A 24132-nucleotide genomic window follows, 5' to 3' on the forward strand; every position below is an offset into this window, starting at 1 on the left:
AAGGACTGCAGCATTACAAGGTCTTGATGCCTCTTTCCCTGGCAAGCGCCGAAATGCATTTGCATTAAATCAACTTTAATACATCCCGGGAGTGCTCCGCATTTTGTAGCCTTTATTTTTCCCGTGACTTCAACCTCACGTTAAGCGGACAAACGCACCCGCCCAGAGTGCTGCAGTTCAAGGGTGAGACTTGGAGCTTGAATTTGATATACTGCCAGCACCACCGAAGGAAAGAATGTGTAAGCATCCTACCAGCGCTGCTGACAATTATTCAAATTGGAGGACTGGAGTAATATATACGAAACCTGTAGGATGGTGCACAGTTTGGATTTTGGCAGGCGAGGGAATATGACATCATGGCACTGACATTTGGAGGCACCACAAACGGAGTAATTTCGAGGGGCTGGCTGAGCCATGCAGTGTGTGAGTGACATTGTACTTTGCTTTTAAAATCATTCGTGAAAGACTAAGAACTTTCCCAAGCAAAAACGATATGTTTTCACCTTGATGCTAGCACACACAGACATGGCAGCCAGGGAAAGAGGCATCAAGACCTTGTAATGCTGCAGTCCTTCGTCTCTGGTTGTGATTGTATGCCTCTCCAATGAGATCGTTTTTCTGATGTATTTAAACCTGCACAATGTTTTAAGTGTCACTTGATATGCACTGAGGAAGGCAAGCGCCGAAATGCATTTGCATTAAATCAACTTTAATACATCCCGGGAGTGCTCCGCATTTTGTAGCCTTTATTTTTCCCGTGACTTCACCCTCACGTTAAGCGGAGAAACGAACCCGCCCAGAGTGCTGCAGTTCAAGGGTGAGACTTGGAGCTTGAATATATATATATTTATATATATATATATATATATATATATATATGGAGGGGTTATATGCAGCATTGTGTTCGCTGCTGGTTGCGTGATTGCAAAGTCAATCAATCAACCCTGGTGTCTTTGTCCCAAATTTTCAACAATTAAAAGAAGAACACTCTCCCTTTATTAACGTTATCTCTGCTTGGTTATACTGTGGCTCAGTGTTGGGATTTGCAGATGCATTGTGTTTTTTATTCAGTGTAAAATTAAAAGAACAAGAATAGCCTCACACAAGGGTGCTGTGTGCTCAGATTCATATACATATTAAAACATGCTTCCTGTGGTGCAATATTATTTAGAAGAACAGCCAGATGTGATTGTTGTGGTTGGTGGTTAGATGAAAATTTGGGTGGATATACACAAACACAACATTTTTTTAATTTCGATAAACTGATAGATTAATTTACATATAACACTCAGTAGTTTGACCATTTGCGACTGACACGTTTTGGTAAAAGGTTTAACCAATGTTCAATTGAAAGATATGGCTGGGTACAAATGGGTATACGTAGGGGAGGGTGAACACATTGATATGTACGTTGATAAGTCAATCGATCAATAGACCAATAAACACTGAAGACCTCTTTCGTGCTAGATTGAAAGTGCTGAACTGAGGGCCTTACTCTTGCAGCGTCGCCAGCATTGACACCAGTGCCCGGGGCCGGTGCCGGCCAAGCGGTGGTAGCCAAAATCCGCTCCGCTTATGGGTCTCTGCTAATCCAGGCTGCGGTTTGTGTTCTTGTTCATAAAAAGAAGAGACCGTAGGCGCGAGGCGGCAACGACCTAGGGCAAGAGGCTGACAGGAGCAAAGAGAAAGGGACAGCGAGAGTGCTTGAGAGTGGGACAGAGCCAGATATAGGAGCAGACAGAGCACTGTATGAGGGCAAGAGACTGGCTGTGATGTGAGAGAGAAAGCAAGGGACACACAAGAGGAGAAATGTTATTTTTACGGCTACGTACATCTTGCTGAGCCATCCTGCTGGCCTGAGTGAACCAAGGAGAGGCATAGCTGAGGAGAGCACGGCCTTTTAGCGTAGTGTGACACACAATGATTTCCCGTATTTCCAAGCACAGGCCAATTGACCCCTGGAGTATACTGAGGACAGAAGGAACCCCTGACTGCTTGGGAGACCTTAGGCTGCAGGACACAGGCGGTGAGGGGGATGAGATGAAGTGTGGAAATAGGGAGCACGAAGAACCCTGTTCTACATAGTACCAAGCCAGTGTGCCCACAATGTACATTGCTTCAATGTACTTTCAACAGAAAGAAAAATACCCAAATTACAGCATCAGAAAAGACAGTGAAAGGGTATCTTTTATGCTGGCTGTTCTGTTCGCTGCACGAGTCAGACACTTAAAGCATTATGGCTCAAGAGTGCTAAAGTGGCCAAGACTGGCAACTGAAAGAACATGCTATATGTGAAAGCCCCTCTTTATTGATGTTATAACTATACTTTCACAATTGCTTTATTAGCCTTTGTTTTCTCAAATTAGCTTGAAAATGCCCTATTTGTCCACTCTTTTTCAAATTTTTCTCTGATGGAGAACCCCTAAACTCCTGCTCTGGCAGTCACGCTCACTGGGCACTCATCCAGACCTTTTACGCCCCACCACTTCAAATGTCACCAGCCTCCACTGCTGAGGATAGGTTCTCGCTAATCCCTGGACAGAACCAAAATAGAAGGCGGGGATGTGATTAAGTGAGGTGCGGCCCTCCAACCGCCAGCAGGTGAAACGACGCACCGTTCAGGTGCTACTTGAATTTTATCCTCTCTCCATGCCAAGCAGAGCCTAATTGTGCACTACTAAGAGATGCGGGTCCGCATCCAGCAGAGAGAAAGCCTTGGTGTTCAGGCCAGGAAAAGTGCACATATTTCCTAATTACCAGGTGCAGTCAAATCCAATTAGGCAGGAACTGCCCTGCAAAGACTGTAGCGTGATGATTATTACTAGGGGCTGTATTGGGTTCGTTTCAGCCCTCCTTTAGTGTTCCGGGACAGCCCAGGCCTAGATTGTTTAAAGATTCAGGCATATTCCTTTGCCCCAACTAAACCCTTGGGTTTCAACGTAACACAGCAACTGAGGGCTGTATTCCACTTAAAGGCAACAATACCGGATTTTGTCCGTAATCTGTAACGCCTTTCACAACTCCAGTTCCCTTCCCAAGGCAGACCACTAGTCTTGATGCATGGAGGCGATCCTTCTTCCATGTAAGAGGTAGATGAGGTGGAATTTATCCCATGGGATGTAGAACACTTAGGGCCTGTAGGTAGGCAAATACCGGTCGGAAACGGCCGAAAATACCAATTTTTGGCCGTTTCCGACCGGTATTTGGATATTGAGATGTAGGGGCATGTTAAATTACAGAATCGGTAATTTTACTGAATCTGTAATTTTTCCGATTCGGTAAAATACCGAATTTGTAAAATTACCGATTCTGTAATTTAACATGTAGGTAGCACTGTAATCAGTGCTACATAGGGTTTAAGAATTCGTTATTTACCACCAACTAGAAGTTGGTGGTAAATAATGAAAACCCTTCAAAAAGCATTTTTTTGGCTTTAAAAAATGTGCCATGTTGCAGACATACATGCCCTAAGGGCATGTATGTCTGCAACATGTGCACCCATGCACAATTGAGGGGTGCAACAGGGTGTCAAAGTGACACCCTGTCCCCCTTTCAAATTCGGTAATTTTACCGAATCGGTATTTACCGATTCGGTAATTGGCATTGATTCCTATGGGCCCATAGGAATCAATGGCAATTACCGATTCCAATTCCGATTCGGTAATTTCAAAAGTAAAATTACCTACATCCCATTTACCTACTCTTAAATACCGAATCAGCATGATTCGGTATTTAAGAGTAGGTAAATCGAGATTACCTACATCGGGCCCTTAGTCTACACCGACCCAGGCAACAGAGACCCTCTCCCCGCAGATGACAGTTCAAAAGATAATCTTCCACCTTTAGATATGCACAACCCAAAAGATAGCTACCACCTATGATCCGCAGAATGGGTGCCTAGCAGATAAAATGGTTTCCTATGTCGTGGGCTGCCGCCACAAACCTCTAGGCAAAGAGGTCCATAAATGACTAAGAGCCGAATGCCACTGCCCCTCTTTGGAAGGGAAAACCTCCTTAACTACCGAAATTGATGGCAAATCGCTACCTTTCTACCTAAATACATTAAAAACTCTGCAAAGAGCACTGATGTCAGGACAAGCTCTTTGACCCAGCTGGAACCCAAACCAAGATCTTGGATATAGCAGAGGAAACCAACCAGTTAGGATCCCTTATATAGCCAGATATCTTGTCAGGGTGGGCACAGAGGGCCATAACTCTCCTCTTCCACCTAACGCTAAAGATCACTAATCATGGAGGTGGATACAAAGTCAGGGGACTTGATTTCCTTGCATGTAGGCTATGGCCCTCAGAGGTCTCCTGGGTGACCCTTTCATCAAGTAACTGGGCACATTGGTTTCCACCTTCACCTCCCAAAGCCCAGGCATCAGTCAACAAGGTTTTGCCACCAAGGTTTTCCCAGGAGCCAAATGAGAAAGGAGGAGCTCAGAAAGCTGCCCCTACAAACAACCCCCTCACTGCGGTCATTATATTGAGAGGACAATTGTAAGACCAAACCCGATTAGAAGAGTTCCTCCCCTATGGGGGAGCTGGGAGAGAGAGGGGAAACAGAGGACTATCCTGAAGTTTTAACACAGGATACAACTCAGGTAAGATCTTGCCTCTTCTGATTTGTGCCACAACTGGCAAAAATTAGCATCAGACGTGTGGGTTCTACAAACTATCATGGGATTTCATATTGAGTTTTACGGTTCCCTCAAACAGACAGCACTCCCGCGACCCCATGTCTTTTTGGAGGAAGAAATGCTCCTGATAGATAAAGTGGCGGACCTCAAAGAGAAAAATGTAATCGCAAGCATACACCGAGGGGGTTTCATTAGCAATCTCATGTTGAAACCGAACTACAGGTTCCTAAAATTCATTTGGGAGCATCAAGGCTACGATTTCACAACCCTTTGATTCTACCTTCCATCAGCTTTGTGGTGCTTCACAAAAGGTCCTGTATTCACAAAAGGTCCTGTAAACAGTGATGGAATCGCTCAGGATTTACCACATTCACTCGCAATTAGCTAGAACAGTCTCCATAGCACTGGGCATTAACCCATTTTTTTCATCATTGGTGAAAAGGAACATACTTGCGAAGTGTAGAGTGTAACACAAATATTCCTGCTATCTTAATAAATGCCATTGAGGGTCTGAACAAATTTGTTTTGTTAAATTTGGACATATAAATGCAAGCTCTGAAATATCATTTTTTCTTGGGGACAGGTCACCCCAGTTGAGGGGATATGATAAAATAATCTGTTAGTGATATGCAATTCAACACTCTTTGCCAGGAATGTAAAAACATTACTGTATAAGGAACACATGCAGCTAACTGTTACATTTATAAAAATATACCACAATGCCAATACCTAGGTTGTCCCTTGCAGACTAACCTGTTTCCAGTGAAATCTATATCTGCGTGAAATAGACACTGAAATGATTAAGTAAACAAGTTTGAAATGATATCGCTCATTGCAGCTAGATCTCAAGGATGACATTAATTTGTTCTGTTGCTCAACCTGTAAAAAGCCATATTAAATGCAAGCCAACGCTCTCTTTAAGGTGAAATCATTTTAGTTTAAGCTTGGAACGCATAGCTTGCCGATACGTGAAAATGGAGAACCTAGGAAGTGAATTGATTGATGGAATAAGGTCAAATGTAATTTTTATATATTTTTAGACCAAATCTGTATGGACCATATTCAGTAAATATTTGTTATAGCTGTTTAAATTGTTTGTAAGATGAAAACGTGTACTCTGAGGAATTGATGGTTAGTAGCCCTTAACAGATTGTCTACACAAATAAGAATGTGCTTTTTAATGCAGTATTATTCTGTGCTACATTAACACGAATACATTTTCTAAAGTCTCAGATAGTGTGGGTCATATTATTAAAAATCAACAAGTGTAGAATATTTACATTTACGTTTATTTGAAACTAGGACAAATTGCTTAAAGTAACTCCTAATTTTCTTACCAGACAGCTTAGCCGCAGTGCCTGCATGGCAGCCTCCCTGCAGAGGGCTGTGAGGTCAGCACCAACATATCCCGTTGTCATTTCTGCCAGCCTTGCCAAGTCAACATCACTGTTGATAGGCATGCTTGTGGTCAGGACTTCCAAAATGGCTTTCCGCTGCGTCAGCGTTGGTGTTCCAATCACAACCTAAAACACACATAAAAGGCTATGGAATTTACTTCACAAACTCCAAACTGCCTCCCATCTAATAGTTTAAAACCCAAGACAATCTAGTGCAAACAACGAATTTTAAATATAGTCCTAACACACTCCAAATAGCATGGAGTGCAAGAAAATGATTTTTTTTATTACACAAAACTGTTTACTTTAGACATATATGAACCAAGTGACTTCTCATAATTTGAGTGTACACTCAAAGTTTGTTTTATAATATGTTATGCAGATTTGTAGGGGGCATTATCATCTGAAAGATGATCCTGGCTCTGTGCAGGTGAGTCTAGCTGAATCTAGGGCCTAGAGTGACTATTCGAAAAGCAAAGTCTTCAGAATCTTGCAGAATTCAATAAGTGAGGAGAATGCTCTTATATGTAGTGGTAGGTTTTTCCATGCTATAGGAGCAATGTACGGGAAGGCTCAACTACTGGACCTGGTTTTCCGTATGCATGCGATATGCGCAAGTAGAAGTCTGGACGAGCAGAGGTATCTGGAATGTTTTTGAAAGCAGATGCGACTGCGGAGGTATGCTTGGCCAGTATTATATAGTGCCTTGTAAGTGTGGGATTTTGATGCTCATTTGTGTATTGGGGAGCCAGTGAAGTGCCTTCAGGTGTAATGTGATGTGACTGCTGAGTGGGAGGTTAGGAGTGATTGTGGCTGCCGAGTTCTGAATGATCACAAGCCTTTTCATGAGTTTTTTGTTGATCACAGCAATTAAAAAAATATCGTCAGATCTAGCTGCTTCCCTCCCTACTCAGCCAAAGTACTTGAGAAAGCAATCAACCAGCAGCTCACTTAATTCCTGGAACAAAGCCACCTACTGGACGCCTCACTATCAGGATTAAGTGCCAACCACAGCACCGAGGCCAAGCTGGTGGCTGCCACAGAAAACATCAGAACACTTCTGGAGCCTGGAGAAACTGTCGCCCTGATCCTCCTCTACCCCTCCGCAGGGTTCAACACCGACTCCCACAACACCCTCATCAACAGGCTCTACAACATAGCATACTGAAAGAAGCCATCATGTGGATCGCCTCCTTCCTTACAGAACTCACACACAGCATCCAACTGCCTCCCTTCACTTCTACACACAAAATACATCATATACTGTGCAGCACAAGTCATCCCTCAGCCCCACTCTGTTCAACACCTACATGACCCACCTTGCAGATGTCAGATCCCACAGACTCAACATAATCTCCAATGCAGACAACACTCAACTTATCCTCTCACTCACCGAGGACCCCTCCAACGCCAAAACCAACTTCTGCAACACCATGACCAAAGTACCAAATGGAAAAGAAACCACTGCCTACAACTCAACTTTGGCAAAACCAAAGTATTGTTCTTCGGGAAGAAGACCTCCCTCTGGGACCAAAGCTGGTGGTCCACAGAACGAACTCAGACCTTAACCCACACCGACCTACCATGCACACAACCGTGACATTATCCTCGACAGCTAACTGACCATGAAACAAGTCAACGCAAACGCCTCCTCCTACTTCCACACACTTCACATGGTCCGCAGAATCTTCAGACGGATCCCAACCAACACCAGAAAGACCGTGAATCAGGCCCTCGTCACCAGACGCATTGACTAAGGCAATACCCTCTACGCCGGCACCTCCACCCAGCTCCTCAGAAGACTCCAGACCATACTGAACGCTTCAGCCAGACTCATCCTTCACCTCCCTAATCAAACCCACATTGCCCCAGAACCTGAGAGACTTCCACTGACTCCTTATCCAGAAGAGATGACAATTCAAGATCCTCACACACACCTACAGAGCCCGCCGCGACCTAGGACCTGCTTACATCAACCAAAAACTGAACTTTCACCAACTATCTAGACACCTGTGCTCCTATTCACTTGCCCTCTCTGCAGCGGTTGGTGCGCCTTCTCCTATATCGCTGCCAAGTCATGGAACAACCGTCCACTCCAGCTCCCTACAGCCTCTCGCTGGCAGACTTCAGAGACTCAAGAACTGTCTTTTCGACAGATGCACGTGCCCAGACACCCCTAGGGGTGACAGTGTTCCGCTCTACAAATGCTGTTTGATGATTGATACGGGCTTAGAGGGTGTTACATTAGCCTAGTTTGCTTGTGACAAGAGCCTGTGTGATTCTCTGGGTGCTGATTGGGAGTTCTTTGAAAATCTTCCTTGGTATCTTCAGGATATAGAAGCACGAGGCGCAGCCTTGGGCGGTCATGTTGAGGCCAATCCTGAGATTGCATGGGTGGTTGGGGTGGGTGTCGGCCCCAACTCTGTTGGCCACCAGTTGGAGTCTTACTGTGAAGTGCTCTTCCCGAAGATCTCTTTTAAGGTCTTGTCGGTGTTCAGCATCAACCAGATGGTCTTCATCCAGTGGATGATTACAATCTTGATAAGGTTACTGAGCATCTTGTCTGCAAAGGAGAGAATAAGTTGAGTGTCACTGGCTTAGGAGAGGCTGTGGATGTTGTGAGTGCGGATTAAAATGATTAGAGGGATCATGTATGCGCTAAAGAGGGTCGAGATTAGGGAGAATCCGTGTGGAACTCCGCAGATGAGGTGCGAACATCCGAGGTGTACAGTGCCAGGCTGACTGGGGTCCTTCCAGTCAAGGAGCAGATCCATTGGAGTGCGTGTCCTTGGATTCTGGAGTTTTGTGTAGGTGCTAGAGGAGCTAGAGGAGGATGAGTTGGGAGACCATGTCAAATGCTGTGGAGAGGTCCATGAGAATGAGGGCAGCTGCGTCTCCTCAGTCCAGATATATCCATGGCAGCAATGAGGGCAGTTTTCATGCTGTGGTTAGGCCTGAAACCAGACTGAGTGGTGTCAAGGAGTTGGTGGTTGAGGTATTTGTTGAGGTGTCTGTTGATGACTTTCTCTAAGACCTTGGCCGGTAATTGTAGCAGGGAGATCGGTTTGCAGTTAGCGAGTGTTGAAGGGTCTGAGAAGGGTGACTTCATCAGTCGGAGGACAGTTCCGTGTTTTTAAGCTTCTGGGAAGGGTGAGGAAGAGGTGGAGGCGTTCAGAATGGGTGTGAGCATGGCACTGATGGATTTCAATTGGAGTAGGCATATTGAGGGCATGGGGCAGGTGGGACTGCTAAGTGAATGGGCTTCATGGCGGCGGCAGTTTGATGACAGACCATGCGGTCAGCGCTGGTTCTTTGGAGAAAATTAGGAGGCATTTTTCGAAGTCTGTCTGGTCCGGGTTCATGTTGAAGTTGCTCTAATATGGCAGTATTTTATTGCTGAGGAATTGAACGAGATTGTTGCAGAGGTCCTGAGAGGGGGCGATTGAGTTGGAGGCGGCGACTTGTGAGGTGAAATCCTTTACAATGGTGAAAATGTCTTTGCTTCTGTTGGTGCTGGCATCAAGAAAATAGCCAGAAAATGAAGATGACCCCGCTTTGAACTAAACCTCTGATGGGATTACGCAGGAGAAGCCCAACCTACCTGAGAAGAGCACCTTTGTTTCTTCCATCCAAGTATCTATTGGTACATCCCTTCATCTGCTGATATCCACTACTTCACCTTTATATTCGGTCATCCAATAATTCTTTCATCCATCATCCAATCTTTCCCTATTCTATCCACGCACCCATCCAGCCATGAATCCACTGTTCCATCCATCTATCCACGCTACCATCTATCCATCCACCCTATCAACCCATCCAACCAGCCATCTTGTCTTCCATCCATCATTCCAACCACTATGCCCTCCGTCATACATTCTTCCACTCTACCATCTATTCATCCACTCTGCCATCCATCCACTATGCCATGCATCCATCCATCCATCATACATCCATTCTCCCATCAATTTTGCCACCAATTCACTTCTTTTCACCCCCTCATCCATCCAGCCTTTTACTCTGCCATCCATCCACCTATCCATTCATCCTTTTACTATGCAATCCTTTCACCTGTCCATCCACCTATCCATTTAATCGCTCATCCATTATGTTACTCTGCCATCTTTTCACCTACCCATCCACCTAGCCATTCAATTGTCCTTTCACCCATTCATCTATCTACCCTCTCAATTATCCCCTACCCATTCGGTTACACAGTCATCCATCCACCCTTCCTTCCATTCAATATTCCATCTATCTTTCACGTTTCTATGTATTCATCTTTCATTCTTCTTTTTTCTTTCTTGCTCTTCTATTGATGCTGCATTCCATTATAGTGTTAATTATATGCTTTTGTATGCCGAGTTGCAAACAGAAGAATCCCATAAAGGACCCCACCTCTGCTGTAGCTGCTAAAGAACTGGGTTCACAACGCCTCTGGGTGACAAGCGGTGCATCTGGTGTCCTGATCATTTGGTGGTAGCCTCTCAAGACAGATTGGAATGTACAGTCTGCATTGTCCTAGATCATTCCCCATTTTCGCTCCACTTGTTTGCAGTGGAATTTCATTAGTCTGTGTTTCTCCATGTAAGAACTGCACCTGGGGTTTAGATCTTATTTGCAAATTTTGAGGGGGGCTAGTGAGTCCGCAGAGAAGGTGATCCAATTGCTGAAATTCTTGATGGCTTTGGGAAGATTATTGCTGTGTTCAGGTCATGGGTGTTGAGAGCGGTGTTCCAGTCCTTGTCAGTGATACGGGCTATTGTGGGGTATCTGTGTGCCAGACTGGAACTGGGGATGTTGAACGTGGGGAGGGTGTGGTCTGTCCAGGAGATTGGTGTTGGTTTGTCTACTTAGATGTAGTTGAAAGTGGTGAAAATATGATCTAGGATGTGTCGAGCTACAAGATTAGGTCCCTTTACTCGTTTGGTGAGGCACAGGCTTCCAAAGTCTTAGATGAGTATTTTGGAGTTTTGAGTTGGGGCGGGCAGGCAGTCCTCCAGGGGGTAGTTCAGGTCTCAGAGTAGGAAGCAATTGTTAGCATCTAGGGCAAGTGGTACGACAGAGTCTGTGGTGGTGTAGGTGAAGTTGGTGCACAGTCTCAGTGGTCTATGGATGTGAGTTCTGCTTAGGTTGAAGTTGGCTGTGATGTGGGTCATGAATAAAAGACGTTCCATGCTGAAGGATGAAGTGTATGTGGAGGCGGTGCAGTTGATGGTATGCTTGTGGATGATAGCGATTCTTCCGCTGGGGCTGTAAAGTCTGTGCTGCCTGGCAATCCTGTAACCAGAAAGGGGGCGGGGATGTGGCTGTTGAGATAACAGGTGCTGATGCAGATTTCAACCAAATTTTGGTGAGGAAAAGTATGTCCGGGTTGTTCTTGTGCAGCAGGTCCCACATTTCTGGGGTATGTTTGGTGAGTGAGGGGGTTTTGAGGCTCATCCATGACAATGCGGAGGGTTGTGTGGGTGGTTATAGGAATGTGGGAGTGTGAAAGAGTGGGGTATTGTATGCTGTTGGTGCGGATTCTGTGAGTGTGGGCAAATGCATGAACATTTGCAGATCACTCCTTCGATGTTGAGTTGTGCGGCAGCAGCTTGGGGAGTGGAGGGTGGGGTCTGATGATGTGGACATTTGAAGCAATAGAGAGGACCAGGACTCCTCGCATAGGGCGCCTTTGGGCTTGCCTTTCGCACATGGTACATGCATCTGCTGCGGAAGCTTTTAAGTAGGTTCTGAGAGGGGGAAGAGTGATGTTGCTTACTGTGCAGTTGGATGATAGGCAACCTTGTGATTTCACTTTCTGTGCACATAGATGGTGGGAAATCCAGTGACGTAACTTCCTGTGCCCACCAATGATGGGGAAAACCAGTAATGTCAGTTCCAACACTGTATTAAAAATTGTGAACAACTAGATCATTTTGCATGGCATCCATGACATATTGGCGCTGTGGTTATGCCGTGTAAATGTATGTATGGATCCTCAACTACAAATCAAGAGAGTATTGTGCAAGAAAAGGGAGGTACAGTTACAAGAGGGGCATAATACAAGGTATTGAAAAGAAGGGGGAATAGGAATCCTAAGGACCGAATATGATAATTCATACACCAGACCCCAATCAAGTCTTTAAATACAGAATAAAAAACTATCAACCCTTTGTACCCAGAATCAAGTTTTAAGCAGCAGATTTACGTAGGACCATTTTCACCTTGGAACAATGCATCAGCCTATATTTCCCAAAAAATCCAACATTCAAATACAACTTTAAAACACAGAAAGCCCAAAGAGTTCTGAGAAGGGGGTAAAGGGGATGTGGAAAGTATTTAATTTGATTAAGAAGTGTGTCAGATAACAAACTACTCTCAGAATCCGGCTAAGTTTAAAGGGTTAGGTGTCCTTAATGGTTCTGTGTTATTCTCTAGTGACTGCTTGCAGGGTGGCTCAGATTCGGGTGGTTAGTTACGCTAAACGGATTACGCATTGGTGTGGTTCTTCTCATGTGAGATGGGTCAAAGCCTTCAGCGGGACGATGATATTTATCCTCAAATTTTTGAAATCTCTTAATTTGATAAGCCTTTCATTTTAAAAGAAGTCACTCTTGACAGAAATGCTGGCTGTAGTCTACTGTTTTTTTACAATGCCTTTGTAACTGTTAAATTACAGGTGTTGCTGGTTAAATCACAAATTAATTACCTACATTTAAAGAATACTTTATAGATTTTGGCTGCACACCTAATGTTGCCTATTGTTTGATTCGATGTATTAAGTCACTCATATTAGCTGTGCAAATAAGCAAAGGTTAATGAATTAAGATAGAAATGCACAAGAGGGCTCAATGGGAGGGCACATCTTGATTTGAAATATTGAAAATGTACTAGTGTTCAAAACAAAAACAAGGGGCTGGATATATGTAACTTGATTTCTTCATAGAAACGTACAGGGCTAAGCTAGTGAGACACTCAAAGGTTAGATGATTGTGAACCCTATAGCCCTTCAGGCTTAACTGGAAGACCGCTGTCTGGCGATGAGTGAGTGGGTCTCTTCCTGTCACCCAAAATCTAACCAGGCAGCTGATTTCTGAATGTCTGAGAGATGCAGAAGCTGGACCTTGGAAGCCAGCCATAAACCAAATTAGCAGAGCTCAGCTTTGAACTAGTCAAAGTTCTTACTTATTGCTGCTATTGTTATGGAGAACTACAGGGCAACACGAGCATAAAAAAATAAAAAGCAATTTCGGTTCAACTTTCCGGATTAAAAAATTGCAGGCATTCTGTTCTGTGACACCAAGCATCACATAAGAAAAGTATAAACGAGGGGGAGGAGCTACGCTAGCAACCAAGATGGCCGCTTAGGCTCCCGGCTCCGCCGACCTCTGTATCCTCCGAGAAGATCCTGTCGATAATCCTGATTTAACGCCCGACCCCCGTGTGGGTGAACCGCTGCTCACTCCAATGGTGCAATTCTGAAGATTTAATTCGCTTGGTTGACGAAGTTGCGTTGAGAGGAAGTTTGCGGCCTAATCCAGCAGGAGAGCCGGGGCCTCGAGTTTTGACCTGCCCGTGTCGTAGTTGAACAACATTGGCCTTGGGAGCCAGTCAGGGTCCGGTCTACCATAGTGGAGGTTTTTTCCTTGCCCGAACACAACGGCGCTCATTTTGCCTGACCAACACTGAGGGAGGAGTGACGTGGCACGACAGTGGCTGGGAGTGGAGGTCCCTGACCCGTGGACCCGGTGTGACTCGGCCGGGGTTCGGCGGGTCGGGGTCTTCGCCCACACAGACGAGCTGCATATTGTTGCCGCAGAATCCGGTCTGTCCCCTCCGACGCCGTCCGTTCCGCTCCTGTCTGTTCCTCCCGGGGAAGCCGGCTCCTCGGGGGAAAGGACCATGATCGTTGTTTAGCGTGGAGAAATGGATCGGACGGATAGTGAGCCGTCGCTAAAGACCATAATGGCAGCCATCGGGGCATTTCATTCACATGTGGATGCCCTGCTCCACAAAATGATGACGAGCTTATTGGTGATGGAGTACGTGGAACCGGACCCTGCTACGTCTCAGGTATTGCCATAAGCTGCGATTTCAACTACGACCATTTTGATTCTGGACGAGGACCCCGTGCGACAAGAGGAGCAGCAACCCTTGATAGGTCTCTTGGAAAATCCCGAACCCAGTGTCTTGAACGTATTGCCATACTTACCATCGTTGCAGACTTTGGGAAAACCGATCTGCGCCCCCTCCCCGGAGAATCCTTTGAGTGACTGTCTTTGGACTTCTGTTTCCTCCTCTCCCTCTTCAGTGACTTTACTATCTTAGAGAAAACCACATTGGGACTATTCGTCCGTGAGGGAGTGTTCCTATGCTGCTGAAGTTCTTGGCCACTTGCTGACTTTGAATTGTATTGTACTGCATTTATTTAGACTCTTTTTTCACTCTGATTCTCCTGCTGAAGTGATGGGAGGGTCTCACACATTGGTTCGGAAGGGCCAGGGTTGAATATGGTTGACGGTAACTGGTGTTAAGGCCCTAAGGGGTGTGGAGTTTGTGGCTGTTTGTCTCGCGGGAGGTTGGGCGGTGCGTCACGGCTCCCCCAGTTTTATACTCAGTAACTATTGATAGTATTGACTTTTCACCATAGGGGGTGCTGGTTTCTGGCGGGGGGGAGAGGGGACCGGGAGCTTATATAGAAATGCCCTCCCCCACAGTCTCTCTTTTTTCTTCTTGTAGAACCTAGTTAGTTGGGGCGACAGGCACACTGCTTGGGGGGTTAGGCGATAGCCGTTGCAGGGGTGCAGGTTGGGAGGATGGGTTTTTTGTTTTCTTTTTGTTATCGCTCATATGGTTTCCCTTTTTTTCCGATCTCTTTTTAGTTTTTCCTTTATTAGTAATATTGGCGAAATATCCTGATTTTGTGTTTTTTACATTCTAGTATCTGGCTGTCATGAATCTCTGCAGTTCTGGTTTTACGGGTGGGAGGGTCTTGAGGGTCCGCATTTAAACTGTATATCGACTATAATTTTGCAAGTCATGTCTCGAATTCATTAGCGCGGGCCTCTTGGAGACTTCTCTGTTGTTTCACGTCTATCCTGCTATTGTCCCTGTTCACCCTATTATCATGTATGTATATATGGCACCAGATATGTCTTTTCCTTTGTTTTTTGTCTTAAAATAATAAAAAGATATTAAAAAAAAAAGAAAAGTATAAACTGTGGTTGAAAACAAACAGTGGGCAGTGATGTGAAGAGAGTGTGTTTGTGTGGAAAAAGGACACACTCGATGAATGTAGGCAGGACATCCTATTATATAAGGACAAACTACATTTGTTTTGAGAGAGCATGCATGTACCCAATATTCTGTTAATGAATTTCGTAGAAGCTTACTTAATTAACACAATTAGAGCTGAAATCTAATCATTCAAATTCACAAGTACTTTTACTAAACATCCAATGACAATACTAGGTGCAGAGGTTAACTTTTCTGACTTCCAATGGTGTGATTCATTCACTGAAAGGCCATTCACCTTTGGAGAGTATTAGTTTACTCTATTTTTTATATGAACAAGGTTTTTCCCACAACACCTTTTACCCCTTTGGCTGGTAAGCCTGGGGCTTTTTAAACGCTGTAAAATTACATATGAGCGTAATCAACGTTTGCTATTGTAATAAAATACCAGCATTCTTACTTGTGAAAACACATACGTAATGCACTACAAACTTGAGTCACAGTGGAAAATGGAAGTAATTTGCTTGTGTCGTGAAATCATATTTATCCTTCCATTCTAAAATAAAACTATTACAGTGCTTGGCTAAAGGCTCACTATAACCGTGTGATTATGGAATTCTTAGATAGTACAGTGACAGATAACACTAAAATTGTGGAAGTCTCAATGCTGAACCGCAGTGATCTGGATAAGATTAGGTGAGGGCTGGATGTATTGCATTTTCCAAGGCCCATTATTTGAAAGCAAACGACATTATTTAAAAGAAGGGGAGAAAAGCGCTGGGATTTCTTTAGAGGATCAGATCACCACAATTTAACAGCATTGTAGAGGTTGTTTTTTTTGCTTCCAATTATGGTGTGCATTACGTGCAGAGCTGAACAGCACAACCCCATCCCAAATAAAATAATATCTACATCCAAGACTGATTCAAGCTGAAGGCAGCTACCTACTGGAAGAAGAAGTTATATTTATGAAGATTTCTTTTTGGAAACTGATTAAATTTAAATAGCAAGCAGATTTGTATTAGAATCCACTTTTGCAATCAAAGCAATACCAAAAACACCGATTTTTGCCGTTGTTAAGATGAAATATGTACCTGCAGCTTCACTATCCACAACTAGTTGCAACATTTTAGTTCAAAACTCTAGAGAAACCTACCACCAAATCCTTCCCTTGTATCATGATTTTGACATATGGTACTGCAAATCATCAAGTGCTCTCGAAAACAATAATTTGGCAACCTTCCATGAAACCTATAACTCATAGTATTCATGGTTTAAATTGTGATAGATTACCACCACCTTAAAAGTCTCATTAGTTCCCGGAAAGCCTGCAATCCTTATTTAGGGCTAAAAATATAACACTGTCTGAGAGAGACCTTCTGCATGCCATAAGTGCACTGTGACACTAGCCACTTAAAATTAATCAACCATGTAAATCTAAGACAAATCGATACAGTGAAGAGACCTTAATGTTAGCATATGAAGTAACATACGAGTCAAAAAGGTGTGTAAAAAGTCCCACCGTCTGGAACAAAGCATATAGTGTGACCAACACAACTTCTGAAATATTACTATGGCTAAGGAGTCAGAGAGAAAAGAAAATAGAATGAAGGTGGACTTGAAAGCCTGGCTTAGTGCATGCTGTGAGGGGACGATTTCCGGGGCTGTTCCCAGGGAGACGGAGGGACTTCTGAATATTCTGTCATATGGGTTCCTAGTGCCATTCAAACTCACTAAACGGCATCTGATCTCTCTAGTGACATGGAAGACCGTCAGAAACTGTTGCCTTGCGATGTTTCCCAAGTATACTGCGGAATCTATGACACAGGTGCTGCTTTTCAAGATGACGCAGTGTTGTGAGGTACTGGGTTTTTCAGAACCGGTACCAAACCGGTAACCCAGCGGTGCCAGGGTACACCCAAAGACCTCGGGTACTTTCCTGATTCAGACCACAGAAACTCAGAGTCTTCTAGGTGAAGTCAAGGATCGATTTTATTGGCTGCAACCAAGAAACAAGCGTCCTAGAAGTACAACACACGGGATGTATATTCTCGGGAGACTGCTCAAACTTACAAAGTCAGGCTTCTCTTTTTATACAAAATATTGTGCTTTAGGCAAACATTCTTTGAATTTTAGTATACCATACAAATATTTTCGCTACAAAGGAAAAGCAGAGTCATGATGACAGCCCACATTTCAGTTCGTCCAGCCCACAACAAATCACCCGGCAAGGCCCAACATTTCATCAGATATCGGTGGACCCCCAATAAAAATGGGCACCTCCCCATCATAAAGCAAGTGAGAGAGAAAAGAGCAGGAACAGGTGTGAGCAAGATTCGGCAGGGTGTGTGCGATGAAATGGGTTTATGGCCTGTTGTGCCTTGATGCTATCTCATTCGGCCACTGGGTGAGGAACTGACCAAACAGGTTCGGCCTGGGGCAATGGTTCCAACTTGCCCAGGTCACAGGAAAGTCAATTAAGGTGTACGTGTCCTCTGGAATCGAATTTAGCTGTATCATAAGCCTATGTAAAGGGCAACTCACAAAATGGCTGCCGTACACAAAATGGAAGCCAAGGGTTCAAGACGAAAATGACGATTTCGAGGTGAAGTCGTCACTGGAATATGACGAAAATGCTTGTACATAGTGTACTCGTCATTTTCGGTCTTTTGATACTAAATTCGTCATGTTACGACGAAGTTTTATTCTCAAGTCCAGAATTTTCAGAACCACAAACCCTCCTTTTGCCCTTACATAGGCAATTTAACCTAATCTCATGCTAATCTGAGTCCAGGTCTATATTCCTAAAGTCATTGAGATGTTGCTGTAACATCATTCTAGTACTTAGCTCGTCTCTTGATACAGGTTTCCTTACACATGATGCAGCACAGAGGCCACATATTGCAGGAGCACACTGCACGCACAGACAGAACAGGAAAAAATGGCTAAGACCATCCCAATGACCATCAGAATTTTCCATCCCCAGGCGGATATCAGTTCCCAGAACCATCCCATTAAAGACCAATCTCCTTTATCCACATGAATAGATTCGGAAATCTTATGCAGTTTAGAGATGCCCTGGTACACTGTTGGAGCGTTATCTGGAATGAAAACACAGCAACTCGATTGGATCAATCTACATACCCCACCTCGGTCTACAAGTATGACATCTAATGCGACCCTGTTCTGAAGGGTCATAAGTCGATCCGACTGGAGCTCAGCAGTCAAGTTACTAAAGGCACCAGCAGTTTCAACTATGGTGGACTCAACCACCCTTGTCAATTACCTTATATTCCTGCTGTTAGCCATCGGTCCCCAGAATGGCAGAAAACCCTTAACGAAGTCCCCAAATTCTTGTCCTGCAGTGTCGTCTTCGTTGAAGACACCTCTAACTACCCTTGTCTTGTGGTAATCTGCCGCTGCTGTGTAGGTGGGAAGCAACAGGAACAAAACAAAACATGAGCCCGAAAAGTCAGGGGGCAACAAGGTATAGGCTCTATCATGGCAGATGAAATAGGTACCCTTAGCTGCTAAAAACGAAGGGGAAGTCTGGGCTGCAAAAACATACGTTTTAGTGCAGATACTCTTCCCTAACTGAGCTCTGGGATTCTTGCCATTACCTTGCAGACACAGGTGACCCTGATGGGGTACAATCCAAATCGGGGAAGATCTCTTAGCTTGCTGTTTCTCACTCAGAGTAGCTCCATATCCGGTTACGTTCCATCCTATGTATACTAGTGTCTCATCTCTCGGGATAGTCTCATAAGAAATACCTTCCTTAATCATGTCTACTATACCCTTAACTAGAGCACTAATCTTAGGATTGTCTGTTACAGAACGTAGGGGGTAGACTTCATGTGCTTATATGAACATTGTTCTGTATGCCCACACAGAACCATTGTGGCTGAAAGGCAGGACCAGATAAGGGATACCTTCATCCGTTGTGTGAGGCATAAGACCACACACCCAACAGTTAGTTGTGTTCATTACAAGTTGGTGTTGGTGCAAGAGCTGAACAAAGGAGTTATTAATAAACTCCAATCTCCTAGCTGATTCGTGTTCAGGAAGGGGTTGAAAAGAGTGTGGGGAAACAGTAGAAGGAGGAGGTATAGGCGATGTAGTGGGTGCAAATGTTACTCGAAAAGAGAACAACACATAACTTATTAAAAATATCATCACACTGAGTAACATGAAAATGCACAATATCAAAAAGCTTTTCTTTGTCATTATTTTACAAATCTTGTGTTTAAAGTTAATTTCCTTGGCAGGTCTCTCCATCTCGAGAAACTCCATCCTCTCTAAAGTGCTGCCCGCGAATGGAGGTTGATTCTGCTAAGGAATGCTTCTGTCAGTCCAGGGCAACTCCCTTAGACCAACCAGAACTGCCGACCTAACGTCGTCAGCTGCATCCCAAAGACTTTGGGCAATCGCGGCCCTAGCAGCGGAACCCGGATGGCGGTTCGAAAAACAAAAATAAGCAAGTTTCTCAGATGGGAGAGCTGCACTTTCAAAAATAGTACTTGGAGGTGGAAAAAAGGTTTTTTATTTGTCCATAGGTCTCGGCCTCAAATTATAGCGCTTTTTTCCGGGTACTGTTCGATCCTGAAACAGGAGTTCAGGCTCTGTAGTGTTCAATGGAATTGACGGTGATACAGCTGGTTGCAAAAGTTTATCGCTCTCTTGTTCAGTAAGTGTTCCTTTTACTCGTGCATCACTGAAGGGCAGAAAACGTGGCACAGTTTCAGTTTCTGAGTCGGCGACACCCTTCTGGACCCACTGGTCATATGGCAGAGGCAGAGGGATCCGTTTGCAATGGATCCCGTGGATCCAGTTTGCCTTCCCCTCCACTTGAACAGCTGATCTTGTGGAAAGAAGGACGAGGTGCGGTCCGGTCCACCTGGGCTGGTCGTTTTTGGTTCGCTGGAAGTTCTTGACCAGCACCCAGGATCCAGAGTCGATCTGATGTCCTGGAGTCTCAGAGACCGGAGGCAGGGTGTCGTGAACCTGTTGATGCAAAACACGCAATTTAGCCGTCAATTCGTACAGATAATCAAGCAAAACAGGGTGTTCGAGTTCGCTGAACTTAGTGGACCTTGGCACTCCTCATATGTTGGCCGGGCGGCCAAAGACAATCTCAAAGGGACTAAGTTTCACTCGTGAATGCACAGTCATTCTGGTTGATAGGAGTGCTAAGGGTAGAGCATCAGGCCCTTTAAGACCTGTGCTCGCTTGAATTTTGGCCAGTTTTAACTTAAGCGTGCCATTATAAAATTCTACTAATCCAGCTGATTGGGGGTGATTTGCAGCGTGGAACCTTTGTTGAATGCCTAGCCCTTCACACACTCTCTTCATCACTCGACCCACAAATTCACTCCCATTATCACTCCAGACCATTCTAGGCATTCCAAACCTGGGGAAGAACTCTTTCACAAGGGCTTTAGCTGTGGATAAGGCAGTGTTGTCTTTTAGGGGATATGCTTCTACCCATCTTGAGAAGGCACAAACCACAACGAGTACGTATTTTAAGTTATTGCACCTCTCCATGTGGATGAAATCTAGCTGCAAAACCTCAAAGGGATACGTAGGAGGTCAAAAATGACCAGCTGGAGTTGGGGTTCCTCTACCAGGATTGTGTTTCAGACACACCATGCAATTCTTGACGACATTCTCTGCACACTTGGGAATTCCTGAATTTTGCCATACTGGAGCCAACAACTTGCACATCCCTTTCACGCTGATATGAGCCATTCCATGAGCCATTGTAACCACTGCAAGCACATATGCATCGGGTAACAACCATCTCTGATGCTCTGATAATTCAATCCAACAACCTTTTGCATCCATTCTATCCGTACTTTCTCTCCACATGTTCAACTCTTTCTCTGTAGCTTCAGCTTGAATAGACTTCACACTCTCTATCTTGTCCTCACACATTCCAACATCACCAACCCATCTTGCAGGGCCTGCAACATACATTCGGCTCATCACATTCCTTGCATTTATTTTCGCGATTTCGTCAGCAAATACATTTCCACAACCAACATCATCAGTCACCTTCTTGTGAGCACTACATTTCACAATCGCCACTTGCAGAGGCATGGTCAGTGATTCAAGAAGCTCATTCACCAACTGACCATGCTGAATCTTAGCTCCATGCGAAGTCAGGAACCCACGTTCTTTCCACAATCGTCCAAAACTGTGTGCCACCCCAAATGCGTACTGGCTATCGGTATAGATAGTCACTTTCATTCCTTTAGACCACACACATGCTCTTGTAAGTGCAATCAATTCTGCTGCTTGGGCTGAATTATGTGGAATACGTGCAGCTTCAACAATTGTATGCAAAGTCGTGACAGCATATGCTGCAGTCGTGTCACCATTCGGAAGCTTGAAGCATGAACCATCCACCCATAATGTACCATCACATTCAGCAAGAGGAGTGTCCCTAAGATCTATTCTCCCTTTCGTTTCTTCTTCTGTTCTAAGAAAACAATCATGCTGTTCTGAAGCATCTAATTCCTCTACAATTGGCAACAACGTAGCTAGGTTTAAAGTGTTGCACCTTTTTATGTGCACATGACTAGCTAACAATGTTTATTCGTAACCTGACAATCGAGCACTAGTTAAGTGCTGTGTCTTGGTTCTGTTTAACAACGTGTCTACTGCATGTGGGACCATCACGACTAGCGTATTGTTCATTACTAGCCCAGCAGACTGTCGAATAGAAACAGCTGCTGCCGCTGTGGCTCTTAAACAACTTGGCAACGCTCTAGCTACTGGATCCAGAGTCGACGAAAAATATGCACATGGACGCTGTTTGTCCCCAAACAACTGAGTCAACACTGACAATGCACAACCTTCCTTCTCATGGACATACAATGTAAAGGGCTTACTGTAGTTGGGGGTACCCAACACAGGAGCCGAACATAATGCTGTGCGCAATTCAGAAAAACTTTTCTGACACTCTTCAGACCAAGGAATGGGATTGGATGTATCTTTACACGTTAATGCCACCAAAGGTTTGGCTAATAACGAAAAATTTGGTATCCATTGCCTGCAATATGATGTAATGCCCAAGAAAGCACGCACTTCTCTCTGTGTTCTTGGCACACTCAATTTCGCTATTGCCTGAATTCTTTCTGGGGTCAGTTTCCTTCCCTCCTTCGATAAGAGATGACCTAAGTAGGTCACCTCTTGTCGACAATATTGCAATTTTGAGAGAGACACTTTGTGGTGCAACTCACACAAATGACGCAACAATGACAATGTGGCTTCCTTACAGATTTCCTCAGTATCTGCAGCAACAAGCAAATCATCCACATACTGAATAAGGGTAGCACCTTCAGGTAAAACAATCGTATCAAGCTGTGTTTTTAAAGCTTGACTATATATTGATGGACTTTCACAGTAGCCCTGGGGAGCGCGTTTAAAGCGGAAGCTGCGACCTCCTAAACTGAAACCAAAAATATCCCTACTCTCCTCAGCAATCGGGATGCTGAAGAAAGCATTCTTCAAGTCAATCACCGAAAACCAGGTGGCAGAAGCTGGAATCATAGTCAATAGGGCAGTAATGTCAGGAACAACTGGAAACTGTGGCACAACTATTTTATTCACCTCTCTAAGATCAATCACAAATCTGTAAACAGGTGGCTGGGAAGGGTCAGTTCGCTTAAAAACAGGCAGAACAGGGCTATTGCAAACGTTACCTCTTGTCTCTTCAATGACATCTTTTCCAATTAGATCGTAAACGATCGCTAGCAAAGCTTTTTCACCTTCACTAGAAATTTTGTATTGGGGAATTCGTAGCATTCTAACATTGGATTTCAATGTTACAACATATGGTGGTATTTCTAAAAGACCTACATCATTAGGACCAGTAGCCCAAAGAATACTAGGGAGAGATGACAATTCTGTTGGAAGTTTGTCTCTCGACAAATACATTGGAGAAACCTCTTTTTTACCCAGTGTTAAGTTGTACTCCAGAAGGAGAACAGTACAAAGTTGCATACAATCTTTTTAGCAAATCTAATCCTAGCAAGTTTTCACCACAACCTGTTGTCAGAATAAGGGGTGCTTCGAATTCACAAGGTCCAACAGAAAGGGACAAAGGGTCAGAAATTGGATTTCTAACTGGGGCGCCAGAAAAACCTACTGATACATTCATTTCACCAGACAAAGGTGCGCCAGGGAGTTTGGAGTGCATAATAGAACTCTTTGTGGCACCAGTATCCAACAGAAAAGGCTCTGACACACCTGATGTAATCACCTCAACGTAAGGTCCACTCTGATCTACTGGAACTGAAACAACTCCCTCTCTTTGTCTATGGCTGTCCTAGCAATCATTACCTTCCCAATGCTCATCCTCTGCATAGTAATCATCAGCATAGTACTGGGCTGTCCTACCAGATGCGTTATTCTGCTGATCGAACCTATTCATAGAATTTTGAGGTGGAAGAGACTGTGTGTTCTGGGGGAAATTTCCACGTCCTCTACCTCTAGACGCTTGCTGAACACCTCTACCTCTTGTGTTTGAAACACCATTCGCGCGCTGTAACAGAATAGGGCAGCTATATTTAAAATGACCCTCTTCCTTGCAATACGAACACTGGTTGGGGCCTACAGGAACACGTGGCTGAGTATACTCGACTCTTTGCGAGTTCCTCTGATACTGTTGAGGCTGCTGATAATTATTCTGATAGTTACTCTGACCACCATTATTTTGACCACTACTATTCTGGCCACCACCACCACGTGGCGGATATGCTTGCTGTAACAAAACCTTTGTTTTCAACTCTTTAGTTTTCTTTTCTGCTCTATCTTTCTCGTCTTTGTCCCGATTTTTGTAATATTGTGCAGTAGCCAATATCTGTGCT

The 24132-nt window shown here is 44.4% G+C and overlaps 1 protein-coding gene across 2 annotated transcripts in view; it reads right to left on the bottom strand.

The window, feature by feature from the left end:
- The window catches only part of AFG2B (AAA ATPase AFG2B), a 270060-nt gene that overhangs the window by 172116 nt on the left and 73812 nt on the right, over nt 1-24132 (bottom strand). For both annotated transcript variants that reach the window (XM_078684773.1, XM_078684772.1), the window contains exon 4: nt 5981-6166. In XM_078684773.1, coding sequence (XP_078540899.1) covers nt 5981-6166 — 186 coding nt within the window. The remainder of the gene's footprint in view (nt 1-5980; nt 6167-24132) is intronic.

This window comes from Lissotriton helveticus, chromosome 3_2, assembly GCF_964261635.1.
Source record: "Lissotriton helveticus chromosome 3_2, aLisHel1.1, whole genome shotgun sequence".
In the NCBI taxonomy this organism is placed as follows: domain Eukaryota; kingdom Metazoa; phylum Chordata; class Amphibia; order Caudata; family Salamandridae; genus Lissotriton; species Lissotriton helveticus.